The 14,024-nt window shown below is 36.4% G+C and overlaps 1 protein-coding gene across 3 annotated transcripts in view; it reads right to left on the bottom strand.

Annotated features, from left to right (window-relative positions):
- SOX6 (SRY-box transcription factor 6) overlaps positions 1-14,024 on the bottom strand; it is a 627,811-nt gene that overhangs the window by 122,998 nt on the left and 490,789 nt on the right. For 2 of the 3 annotated variants that reach the window (XM_081238923.1, XM_081238924.1), the window contains exon 9: positions 9,481-9,604. In XM_081238923.1, coding sequence (XP_081095049.1) covers positions 9,481-9,604 — 124 coding nt within the window. The remainder of the gene's footprint in view (positions 1-9,480; positions 9,605-14,024) is intronic. The other variant, XM_081238922.1, reaches the window with a different exon arrangement.

The raw sequence follows: 14,024 nt of genomic DNA, 5'->3' as shown, positions 1-14,024 counted from the left end.
CAACAATTCCATTCCTACGTGTATATCTAAAAGAACTGCAAGCAGGGACACAAACAGGTATTTGTATACCAATGTTCACAGCAGCATTGTTCACAATAACCAAAATGTGGAAACAACAGAAATATCCACCAACAGATGAATGGATAAACAAACAAATATATAGACATAGACATATATATATACAATGGGATATTATTCAGCCATAAAAAAGAATGGACTTTTGATATATACTACAATATGGATGGGCCTTGAAAACATTATGCTTAGTGAAATAAGCCAGATGCAGAGGGACAAATATTGTATGATTCCATTTATATGAAGTACCTAGAATAGGCAAATTCATATAGAAAGATAGTAAAATAGAGGTCACTGGGGATTCAGGGTAGGAGGATAGGGAGAGTTATTGTTTAATGGCCACAGAGTTTTTGTTGGAGATGATTGAAAGTTTGGGGTATAGATAATGGTAATGGTTACAAAAAACTGCAAATGTATTAATATCACTGAGTTGTACATTGAAAAGTGGTTAAAATAATAAATATTATTTTATGTATATTTTACCACAATTTTTTTCTTAAAGAAACAGCAGGTATACTAGTAAAATTGCTTTTGATCATCAGGCAGAGAGACAATATATCTCAGTCAAAAGCTCAGTTTTTGGACCACATTTCTAATGGATAAGAATGCAGTTTAATGTAGTTAAATTTACTTAGTTTCATGGTCAGACTTTATCCCCAAACATAGTGTTTTAGAATTTTCAAAGAACTTTCATACATTTTAACAAATTTAATCTTCACACCCATGCTGAGCAGTGGACAACTCATGACATATTTTTTTAGATGACAAAAATGAGAGGCTCAGCAAGGTTCAGTGATATGTTCAAGTAAGAATTAAATAAAATAATGTAAAATATTTAACACAGTGTTTGGCACAAAGTAATTATTCAATAAACTTTAGCTGTTATCGTATTATAAACAGTAAGTAAGTGTAGGAGTCATGAGCAGGCAGACATCCTGCTCCTAGGATCTCCTGGGAAACTTTAAGGGTGCTACTCCAGCAGCAATCAACTACATGAAGTCCATGGGTCAGCTGCATCATCCCTGGCACACAAAGGATGCTATCCAGTGTTTTTATTTTACAGTCAATTCAATCACTCTGATATACACGTTGGCAGCTATGAAAGAGGCTTAACCTTTTAGTTTTCTCAGTCATAGGTACTCAATTATATTCATCTTACCCTGGATTTCTATATCTCTCAGCATCATGATGTGAAAGAGCAAAGCAACCAAACTTCTGTGGTTTATGTTCTGGGCCCTGATAAGTTCCTTTTTAGAAAGATGTCTCTAATTTTTTAAAATAGGTGGGGTTTAATTAGGGATTACAACTCAATAAAAGAATTTCAGCAGAGATTATTTTGATACATGTTCCCCTGAAACTGTACAATCCCCATCAACAACATGCCTCCTCAGCAACTCACCGGGGTGGGAGAGCTTGCTTGGTGTTCACTACCCATGGGGGCCCTGAAATGTCCAGAATAATGGGTCAAATTATCTGAAGAGGAGAAGTTGATAGCCCTAAATATATTTGTGTAGAATGTACTAATATGGATTCAGAAACAGTCAACTTTAACAGGAAACATCAGCCCAAGGTGGTCCTTGCTTTCTGGAAATGAAGACAATTATTCAATCAGTTGAAGGCACAAACACCATGGAATTGTTTCAGGTTATGGGAAGGTGAAAAAAGAACAAAAAGAGAGCGATTTATTTTGTAATTCACTAAAAACCAATGTAGCACTTATTCTTCTTCTTGCTTAGGGGATCAAACTATAAAGTTACACCACCATTTCAAGGCTTTTATATGTGACAACACTACTCCTTTAAAACTTCAGTCATTGTCTCACAAGTGAAATTATAGCTATAGCTCAGTTTGGGGCAAAAAAGTTTTCCTTGTACAGACACCAGTCAAACAGTATTCTCCTTTCCCAGTTTGTGTGAATGACAAGAACACTGCATAGAGTGTCTCCTAAGTATGTAATGTCTCTCCCAGTAGCATATGAACACATAATTTTAATCCTTTTAAAGTATAATTTTTATATACAATAAAACCTGAATTAGCCAAAGTACTGAAGAATTTAGAGTTCTGGTTAATTCAGTTCTCTGACATAACTTAGGGGTCGCCAGATAATAACATTTTTACCAGACTTGCTTGTGATTAAAAATCATCGTACATGTCCAAATCCACTGTCCTTCCCTAAACAACAGGTTTTAGCCAACATAATCAAATCCAGCTTTGCTACTCCAAGGCACTACTCTATGCTGCACAGATGCTGTTCAGCTGGGGTAACTCACTACTGCACAATATTGCCTCAATGTCTAGATTCTCCTTACTTACATACTGTAATCTCAGTGATACTGTGCAAGAGGACTTTTTATAAAATGGTCCAAACTCATTGACTATATAACAGTATCTTCCCCCATAAAAAACAGCATTATTCCACCAGACCAAACAAATGAAGAGGAAATAGGCAGTCGACCTGAAAAAGAATTCAAAGTAATGAAAGTAAAGATGATGCAAAATCTTGGAAATACAAGAAACGTTTAACAAAGAACTAGAAACTAAAGAGAAAACAAACAATGATGAACAACACAATAAACGAAATTAAAAATTCTCTACAAGGAATCAATAGAATAACTGAGGCAGAAAAATGGATAAGTGACCTGGAAGATAAAATAGTGGAAATAACTACCACAGAGCAGAATTAGGAAATAAAAAGGAAAAGAATTGAGGACAGTCTCAGAGACCTCTGGGACAACATTAAATGCACCAACATTCGAATTATAGGGGTCCCCGAAGAAGAAGAGAAAAAAAAAGGGACTGAGAAAATATTTGAAGACATCATAGTTGGAAACGTCCCTAATATGGGAAACAAAAGAGTCAATCAAGTCCAGGAAGCGCAAAGAGTCCCATACAGGATAAATCCAAGGAGAAACACACCAAGACACATATTACTCAAAGTATGAAAAATTAAATACAAAGAAAAAATATTAAAAGCAGCAAGGGAAAAGCAACAAATAACATACAAGGGAATCCCCATAAGGTTACCAGCTGATCTTTCAGCAGAAACTGTGCAAGCCAGAAGGGAGTGGCAGGACATATTTAAAGTGATGAAAGGGAAAAACCTACAACCAAGATTACTCTAGCCAGCAAGGATCGCATTCAGATTCAACTCAACAGAGAAATTAAAACCTTTACAGACAAGCAAAAGCTAAAAGAATTCAGCACCACCAAACCAGTTTTACAACAAATGCCAAAGGAACTTCTCTAGAGAAGCAGGAAACACAAGAGAAGTAAAAGACCTACAATAACAAACCTAAAACAGTTAAGATCATGGTAATAGGAACATACATATCGATAATTACCTTAAATGTAAATGGATTAAATGCTCCAACCAAAAGACACAGACTGGCTGAATGGCTACATAAACAAGACACGTATATATGCTGTCTACAAGAGACCAACTTCAGACCTAGGGACACATACAGACTGAAGGTGAAGGGGTGGAAAAAGATATTCCATGCAAATGGATATCAAAAGAAAGCTGGAGTAGCCATTCTCATATCAGACAAAATAGACTTTAAAATAAAGACTATTAGAAGAAACAAAGAGGGACACTACATAATGATCAAGGGATCAATCCAAGAAGAAGATATAACAGTTGTAAATATTTATACACCCAACATAGGAGCACCTCAGTACATAAGGAAAATGCTAAAAGCCATAAAAGGGGAAGTCGACAGTAACACAATCATAGTAGGGGACTTTAACACCCCACTTTCACCAATCGACAGATCATCCAAAATGAAAATAAATAAGGAAACACGAGCTTTAAATGACACATTAAACAAGATGGACTTAATTGATATTTACAGGACATTCCATCCAAAAACAACAGAATACACTTTCTTCTCAAGCGCTCATGGAACATTCTCCAGGATACATCATATCTTGGGTCACAAATCAAGCCTCAGTAAATTTAAGAAAACTGAAATCATATTAAGTATCTTTTCCAACCACAGCACTATGAGACTAGATATCAATTACAGGAAAACAAACTGTAAAAAACACAAACACATGGAGGCTAAACAATACACTACTTAATAACCAAGAGATCACTGAAGAAATCAAAGAGGAAATCAAAAATTACCTAGAAACAAATGACAATCAAAACACAACAACCCAAAACCTATGGGATGCAGAAAAACCAGTTCTAAGACTGAAGTTTATAACAATACAATCCTACCTCAAGAAACAAGAAACATCTCAAACAAACAACCTAACCTTACACCTAAAGCAATTAGAGAAAGAAGAACAAGAAAACCCCAAAGTTGGCAGAAGGAAAGAAATCATAAAGATCAGATCAGAAATAAATGAAAAAGAAGTGAAGGAAACAATAGCAAAGATCAATAAGACTAAAAGCTGGTTCTTTGAGAAGATAAACAAAATTGATAAAGCATTAGCCAGACTCATCAAGAAAAGAAGGAAGAAGACTCAAATCAACAGAATTAGAAATGAAAAAGGAGAAGTAACAACTGACACTGCAGAAATACAAAGGATCATGAGAGATTACTACAAGCAACTCTAGGCCAATAAAATGGACAACCTGGAAGAAATGGACAAATTCTTAGAAAAGCACAACCTTCCGAGACTGAACCAGGAAGAAATAGAAAATATAAACAGACCAATCAGAAGCACTGAAATTGAGACTGTGATTAAAAACCTTCCAACAAACAAAACCTCAGGACCAGATGGCTTCACAGGAGAATTCCATCAAACATTTAGAGAAGAGCTAACACCTATCCTTCTCAAACTCTTCCATAATATAGCAGAGGGAGGAACACTCCCAAACTCACTCTACAAGGCCACCATCACCCTGAGACCAAAACCAGACAAAGGTCTCACAAAAAAGGAAACTACAGGCCAATATCACTGATGAACATGGATGGAAAAATCCTCAACAAAATATTAGCAAACAGAATCCAACAGCACATTAAAAGGATCATACAACATGATTAAGTGGGGTTTATCCCAGGAATGCAAGGATTCTTCAATATACGCAAATAAATCAATGTGTTAAACCATATTAACAAATTGAAGGAGAAAAACTGTACGACTGTCTCAACAGAGGCAGAAAAAGCTTTCGACAAAATTCAACACGTATTTATGATAAAAACCCTCCAGAAAGTAGGAATGGAGGGAACTTACCTCAACATAATAAAGGCCGTATATGACAAACCCACAGCCAACATCATTATCAATGGTGAAAAACTGAAACCATTTCCACTAAGATCAGGAATAGGACAAGGTTGCCTACTCTCACCACTATTATTCAACATAGTCATGGAAGTTTTAGCCCCAGCAATAAGAGAAGATAAAGAAATAAAAGGAATCCAAATTGGAAAAGAAGAAGTAAAACTGTCACTGTTTGCAGATGGCATGATACTATACATAGGGAATCCTAAAGATGCTACCAGAAAACTACTAGAGATAAGCAATGAACTTGGTAAAGTAGCAGGATACAAAATTAATGCTCAGAAATCTCTTGTAGTCCTATACACTAACAATAAAAAATCTATAGGAGAAATTAAGGAAACATGCCCATTTACCATTGCAACAAAAAGAATAAAATACCTAGGAAGAAACCTACCTAAGGAGACAAAAGACCTCTAATCAGAAAACTATAAGACACTGGTGAAAGAAATTAAAGATGATACAAACAGATGGAGAAATATACCATGTTCTTGGATTGGAAGAATCAACATTGTGAAAATGACAATACTACCCAAAGCCATCTACAGATTTAATGCAATCCCAACCAAATTACCAATGGCATTTTTCACAAAACTAGAAGAAAAACATTCACAATTTGAATGGAAACACAAAAGACCCCGAATAGCCAAAGCAATCTTGAGAAAGAAAAATGGAGCTGGAGGAATCAGGCTCCCTGACTTTAGACCATACTACAAAGCTACAATAATCAAGACAGTACGGTACTGGCACAAAAACAGAAATATAGATCAATGGAACAGGAAAGAAAGCCTAGAGATAAACCCATGCACATATGGTAAGCTTACCTTTGATAAAGGAGGCAAGAGTACACAATGGAGAAAAGACAGCCTCTTCAATAAGTGGTGCTGGGAAAACTGGACAGCTACATGTAAAAGAATGAAATTAGAACACTCCCTAACACTATACACAAAAATAAACTCAAAATGGATTAAAGACCTAAATGTAAGACCAGACACTATAAAACTCTTAGAGGAAAACATAAGCAGAATACTCTCTGACATAAATCACAGCAAGATCTTTTTTGACTGACCTCCTAGAGTAATGGAAATAAAAACAAAAATAAACAAATGGGACCTAATGAAACTTAAAAGCTTTTGCACAGCAAAGGAAGCCATAAACAAGACAAAAAGACAACCCTAGAATGGGAGAAAATATTTGCAAACGAAGCAACAGACAAAGGATTAATCTCCAAAATATACAAACAGCTCACGCAGCTCAATATCAAAGAAACAAACAACCCAATCCAAAACTGGGCAGAAGACCTAAATAGACATTTCTCCAAAGAAGGCATACATATCGCCAACAAACACATGATAGGATGCTCAACATCACTAATCATTAGGGAAATGTAAATCAAAAGTACAATGAAGTATCACCTCACACCAGTCAGAATGGTCATCATCAAAAAATCTACAAACAGGGCTTCCCTGGTGGCGCAGTGGTTGAGAGTCTGCCTGCTGATGCAGGGGACACTGGTTTGTGCCCTGGTCCGGGAGGATCCCACATGCCGTGGAGTGGCTGGGCCCGTGAGCCATGGCCACTGAGCCTGCACATCCGGAGCTTGTGCTCTACAGCAGGAGAGGCCACAACAATGAGAGGCCTGCGTACCACACACACACAAAAAATCTACAAACAAGAAATGCGGAGAGGGTGTGGAGAAAAGGGAACCCTTTTGCACTGTTGGTGGGAATGTAAACTGATACAGCCACTATGCAGAACAAAATGGAAGTTCCTTAAAAAACTAAAAATAGAACTACCAAACAACCCAGCAATCCCAGTACTGGACATATACCCCGACAAAACCATAATTCAATAAGAGTCATGTACCACAATATTCACTGCAGCTCTATTTACAATAGCCAGGACATGGATGCAACCTAAGTGTCCCTCAACAAATGAATGCATAAAAAAGATGTGTCATATATATACAATGGAATATTACTCAGCCTTTAAAAGAAACGAAATTGAGATGTTTGTAGTGAGGTGGATGGACCTAGAGACTGTCATATAGAGTGAAGTAAGTCAGAAAGAGAAAAACAAATACCGTATGCTAACACATATATATGGAATCTAAAAAAAAAAAGAAAGGTTCTGAAGAACCTAGGGGCAGGACAGGAATAAAGACGTAGATGGAGAGAATGGACTTGAGGGCACAGGGAGGGGGAAGGGTAAGCTGGGACGAAGTGAGAGAGTGGCATGGACATATATACACTACCAAATGTAAAATAGATAGCTAGTGGAAAGCAGCCGCATAGCACAGGGAGATCAGCTCCGTGCTTTGTGTCCACCTAGAGGGGTGGGATAGGGAGGGTGGGAGGGAGACGCAAGGGGGAGGAGATATGGGGATATATGTATATGTATAGCTGATTCACTTTGTTATACAGCAGAAACTAACATACCATTGTTAAAGCAATTATACTGCAATAAAGATGTTAAAAAACAAGAAAACAGTATTATTGTCTTAACAAAATTACATAACATGTCAATTATGTTGATATCTGTGTCTAGAAGAAAATAAGGCCCATAACCTGATTTTGAAATGTGGAGAATTTTAAATTTAAAAACATGGAAATTAAATAGTTTCCACATACAGTTCATTTAAAAAGTTTCCAAAACTGGTGTAGGTATAACAACTCAGATTCAGGTTAAACCAGTAAACTTAGTTTACACCAACATTCCGAAGGACGTCAAGGTGAAGAAAGCTCAAAACTACTTATAGAGATCAGAGAAGAAGTGAACCACTGCATTGACAGTAAGATATTCTCCGACAAAATATTATCTTGTCCTTAATATGGATACTAATATCACAGAATATAACTTGCTCTAAAAATTCTGCTCTAGAAAAATCAACTTTTAACTTTGAGTAACACAATTTTCATTCACTGTGGTATCCAAAAACCGTTGTTAATCCTAGTTTTGACTGCTTTATATCTGAGGAATTTTTAAAGTCAGTCCTTAAATTAGCCAATCGCTTAAGATCTCTATTCTTTGAATAATTTGGGTTTTGACACAGACATCTTTCCTTTCCTCACAAGGAAGGGGGTTTTCTACCAAAAGCATAAGAGTAATTGATGGCAAAAAAACAGATGTTAAAACCCACTAGGTTTGTTTTTATGCTATTTAGTAACATTCCTTACAGAGAATTTTAGTAAAGTGATTTATACTTTATTATTGCTTTAAGCATATTAAAATACCTTTGTTCACTTTATAAACCCATACACAAAGAAACCGCTGCAGTCAGGTTTGTTGCACTCAGACTGGGTAGTTAATATAATCAGGTTAATATGTTAAAAAGAACTTGACACAGAAATTATTAATGAGTAGAACAAGGTCACTACTTCTGAGCTGAGGTCAGTTACAAAGAATGCACAAATGAAACTCAGGTTGACTTTTTATTTACTTGACTCTCTTCTTACATTGGATTCCTTTGGCAACATATCTTTAAACATTTAAAGCCCTGTTTACAAGGATGCTCTGAAAGAAGCTTCAAACCATTATGCCCCTAATTGAATTCCCCAGGAGTCCAGTAAACTCAGAGGAATAAAGAAAAATCATAACATTTGCTAAATCATCTCAAAACATACTTCACTGCAAGGTTATGTGTCCTGTTTTTTGCGGTTCAAAGATGAATAAGAAAATACAACTGAATGCTTCATTATTTAGACTAAAATCAAAAAGAATTTTACCTATTAGTAGCAAGCTAATTAAATCAGTCCAGTTTTAACTCTTCTTCCAAGAGAAATCAGACAACAAACAATAATAGCATTTTATACTGTATGTGACCACTCTCCTAGAGTAGAAAAGCTCTCAGGAGGAGCAAAGTATCTTTAACCAAAGACAATTATTCACAGTAAAGGTATGAGAGAAAGCTGACAAAAATTTGTAGTCCTGAGGGAAAGTAGCATTTTATCTGTGAACTCAGAACAAACTCAAGTGGAAGAAGAGAAAGTAAAAGTTTTTAGCAACCGATTCGTTTAATAACATGCCCCCTTCACAATTCTAATTTTACTTTAAAATAGCTTTTATGATCTTTTTATTCATAGTTCCTTCATATGCTTCTGTGCTTGTTGTGATTACTAAGCAAAAACATATGGATCTTAGCATTCCCCAAAGAATGTTAAATCCCTTTCTACTTACCTGGTTTGTATGTTATTCCAGGGGGGAAGAGGAATCCCTGTTGGGCAGCAGCAGCTGCTGCCAGGGTCCGCTGGTCATGTGGAAAAATTGGGATCATGAGCGGAGGCATGTGACCCTGAACCTGCTAAACAGAAGAGAGCCTATGATCAGACAGAGAGCAAATGTATGCCAAGGAGTATTTGTTTTTCACCCCTGGTGGTGTGCTGGTACCCAAATAGCCACCCACTTCTAACCTCATTCCAAATCTGCTCCCTGAGAAAAATTCAGGCTAAATTCACCAAATCCCTTTCAGATTCCACTGGTACACCAAGGACATAACCTCATTGTGAATTTGCCTCATCCCTGCTTCCACTAAATTATAGTTAATGTTTACCTTTTATCTTGACTCTTTTTCCTTTTATTTTCTTTCTTTTTTTAAAACAAAGAACTAGAAGAAATCTTTTCTTCTGTCACCTTACAATGTTGAAAGGTTTTGCCCTTTCACCTGCTTTGCATTCTGTACTTTATTTTGAAAATAGTACTTAGTATCTTTGGTCAGAAAGTAATGTCTAATTGTTATATATTCCAAAAGCTGTAGCTCCCCAGTTTAGGTATCTTATTTCAAAGCCTCGTTGCATTATGTTAAACATATAGCTCTTCAGATTTAAGGCTACTACATCTTGGCTCCCAATTAAACTAATATTCTTTGCCATCCACACCTCGATGTAACACATAAATTGCTTGTCTGGCTAAGCAGTTTTACAGCTTTATGCACTACCATGTAGCTGAGTAATTATGGAGTTGTATTCAGAGAACACTTCATTTGACCTCAATAAATGTATCAAAGAGCACAAAAATGCAAAACAGAAAATCTTCACTCTATATCAGTATTTGTATTCCATATAAAGAAAATAAGAACTATGACAGAATCATGTCTATGAAAATCATATTTTAATTTCCTAGCTCCCTCCCTTACTCTATGCATGCTGCCCTGATTCCAATAGCATCACAGGAAGGTTCTGTGCTGGCTTTTAGGGCATGATTTTATAAATTAAACTATAGGACTTTTGTTATTTAAAGATCAAAACTAGGATGTACTAAGAGAAATGATTTTTAAGTTCAAACTGGGTCTTTGCCCTCCTTACTAGTATAAAAGAGCTGTATTATATCCTGTTTAAGATACAAACCTTTCCCAGTAATTCTACCAACCCCAAACTCTTCCCCCGTTTAAATGCCTAAATCTTCTCTTTAGGCAAAATTCCATATACTGGCTGATGACCCTGTTTAAATAGCACCAACTTGCCTTGTCCTGTCCCTGTTCCCTCCACAGCCAGGGACATAGTGCAAAAATGTTCCTGTGTAGGTCTAAGAGGTTTCATTTACCAACAGCTTCTCTCTAGGGAAAGTCCTAAGATGTGGGTTAATAAAGGGCAAGCAAAAAATAAACACTTTACAGTATTTTTCAGAATTCATTTCTCAGGAAAATCAACTTATAATAAAAAGGTCTTTGTGCAATTACTACCTTGCCAGTGGGGCGTGAAAGAAACTAGCTTTGGGCAGCTATTTTTTCCATTTTAGCTGAGGTAAGCCCAAGTTTTGTACATTAGAGTACCGACTTAGCCTGCTTAAACTGGAGCTGATCCCCTAGCACTCAGGTCTTGCCTTTAACCCTGAAGAAAAGCACTAGGTTTGCTGTTCAACTCCAGCTTGTTGTGACCTGATGCAAACCTGAGATGTCAAAGACGACAGCACTGTTCTATGTCAGAAAATTAAAAAATGATATTTTTGTGGGTGACTATTGTGCAGTGCAAGAGTATATCAAAGGAAATCACTTCATTTACTTCTAGAAATATGGTCCTAGCATGTACCCAGAACACAGCACAGATGCTTCACATTCTAAAGAAAGGAAACAAGAAACTGAGGAGTCTAGGTATCAAATTTATTTATTCTTTCCTTCTTTCATTTAACAAACATTTATTAAGTTATTATTATGTGTGGATCTTGAAAAGTAGCTGGAAAAATGGGGGCTATTTTGCTTGGGAGAGAGAAGATATATGCTTACGTTCAAATATTTGAAAGAATTATGTATGGAAGAAGAACCAGATTAAGTCTGAGCAGTTACAAAGGGCAGATCTAGGCTCAAAAGAAAGAGATTTTAGGGAAGTTATCAAATTTATTTATTCTTTCCTTCTTTCATTTAACAAACATTTATTAAGTTATTATTATGTGTGGATCTTGAAAAGTAGCTGGAAAAATGGGGGCTATTTTGCTTGGGAGAGAGAAGATATATGCTTACGTTCAAATATTTGAAAGAATTATGTATGGAAGAAGAACCAGATTAAGTCTGAGCAGTTACAAAGGGCAGATCTAGGCTCAAAAGAAAGAGATTTTAGGGAAGTTGAATGCAAAGAATTTTCTAATAATGAGCTATTCAATAATCACTGTGATTAAAGAGGTTGTGTGTGCCATTTCCCAAGAGGTGGTCAAGTAAAGGCTGTATACTCATCTGTTAGAGATACTTTAAAGGATATGCATAACTAAAACCCTGATTAGATAATGACCTATAGTGCCTTTTCAACTTTATAATTCTATGATTGTTTAAAAATCAACATTAGGAAGATAATGGCATATAGTCATTCCTTTACTGATTCATTCAACACATATTTTTATTCAGAATCTACTATGCCTACAAAGGCTTTGCTGCCAAATGAATCTGAGCTTAAATCTATACACTGCCATTTCTTTGGCTGTGTGATCTTGAGCAGTTACTTAGCCTTGCTGAGTCTATTTCCTCATGTAAAAACCAAAGCTAATGATACTACCTTACATGGTTGTTGTGAGGATTAAATAAACAAGAAAAGTAACGTTTGTGGCACAGTGACTGGCATATAATAGGCACTAAGTAAATGTTAGATCCTTGCTTTTCTCTTATATAGTTTGCAATTCAGTACTAGAAAATTATCAAATTACTGATAAAACAAGAAACAGTGGATCTTAATCCATAACTCTACTTCAAAAAAAGAAAACATGAGCCAAATAAATAATTCAGTTTGGCAGGCAGAGGCTTGTTTGTTCTTAGCAGACCCATGCCTCACAGAGCATTATCCCATCCCAAATATCCAGAAAACCAAGAAAAAGAAGGTGGGATTAAAAAGCTCATTTGAAGATGTAATTTGGGATCTTTAGTGTTATTCATTAAACAGCATCTTCGAATGAAAACATAATTTTATTTTTACATTGGTGCCCAAGCTCTTCAGATCTTAAGACAACATAAAGGGATCAATGGCAATTAGACATCAGACCTTAATTATTGAAACTTGGTGTCTGAAGATAGTTCCTTTGTAACTAGCTACGCACATGAGATAATTAAGTAGGCCACCTAAGGTCATTTTTTTAAAACTTTTTATTTTATGTTGGAGTATAGCTGATTAACAATGTTGTGATAGTTTCAGGTGCACAGCAAAGCAAGTCAGCCATACGTATACATGTATCCATTCTTCCCCAGACTCCCCTCCCATCCAGGCTGCCACATAACATTGCGCAGAGTTCCCTGTGCTATACAGTAGGTCCTAAGGTCATTGTTAATGCCAAAGAGCTGCAGGTGCTTCATATTAACAAAAGCTGTAAAAATTTAGGGAAGCTCTTTTCTGTCCATCACCCTCTACAAGGTAGGATATCTTAGAAAGTTTCAATGTTAACTATTAGGTAAGAGGCAGTTTCAATAAACTGAGGGACAAAGTAAATAAGGAGGGGGACAGAAGGCATTGTGAAAGCAATGATAATTATGGAATCACAGAGTTGAAATGGAGCTTAGAGTTTATCTAACCTAGTAGTTCTCAAAGTGTGGTAGCTGACCAGCAGCATCAGCAGCATCTAACTTCAAAAAGCAAATTATCAGACTCCACCCCAGACCTATGAATCAGAAACTCTGGAGGTTGGGTCCAACAGTCCAAAATTTAGACTAAAATTTAATCCAGAGAAGTGATTCTCAAACTTCTATGGACTTCAGAATCAACCAGAGGGCTTATTAAAACAAAAATTGTTCGACACCACACACACAGAGTCCCTGAATCAGTAGATCTGAGGGGGAAACCTGAGAGTGTACTGTTCTAACAAGTTCCCAGGTGAAGCTAGTTAGTGCTGTTGGTCCAGGGACCATTCTCTGAGAATCACTAATCCAATTCAAACCTCACAATTTACACATAAGGAACCAGGTGGCTTAGAGAAGGTAAGGCTATCACTGTCATAGGCAGTGTGGAGGTCACACTGCCTATGACAGAGCTGGATCTAGAATCCAGAACTGCTAACCACCCTGTCCAGTGCTTTTTCCATTATATCACATGGACTTCATTGATAGAAAAGAGAGAAATCATGTGTGTGTACACTCTTTGTATAGAGAAAATCTGGGGGGCTACAACTGAAAATAATTTTATATTTCAGAGGTGTGTCTCTGGAGGTGACTGGGAGTATAGATATTATGTTGTTCAGTTTTAGTCTGTTCCTTCTCTCTTATTTTATACCCAGAATATTTGATCTCAAATCTATTGTCATTAATTCCAGTTAAT

Source organism: Mesoplodon bidens (genome assembly GCF_964165515.1).
Source record: "Mesoplodon bidens genome assembly, chromosome: 7".
NCBI classification, from domain to species: Eukaryota; Metazoa; Chordata; class Mammalia; order Artiodactyla; family Ziphiidae; genus Mesoplodon; species Mesoplodon bidens.
The sequence above is the reverse complement of the archived record's forward strand: the minus strand, read 5'-3'. Positions and strand labels throughout refer to the sequence as shown.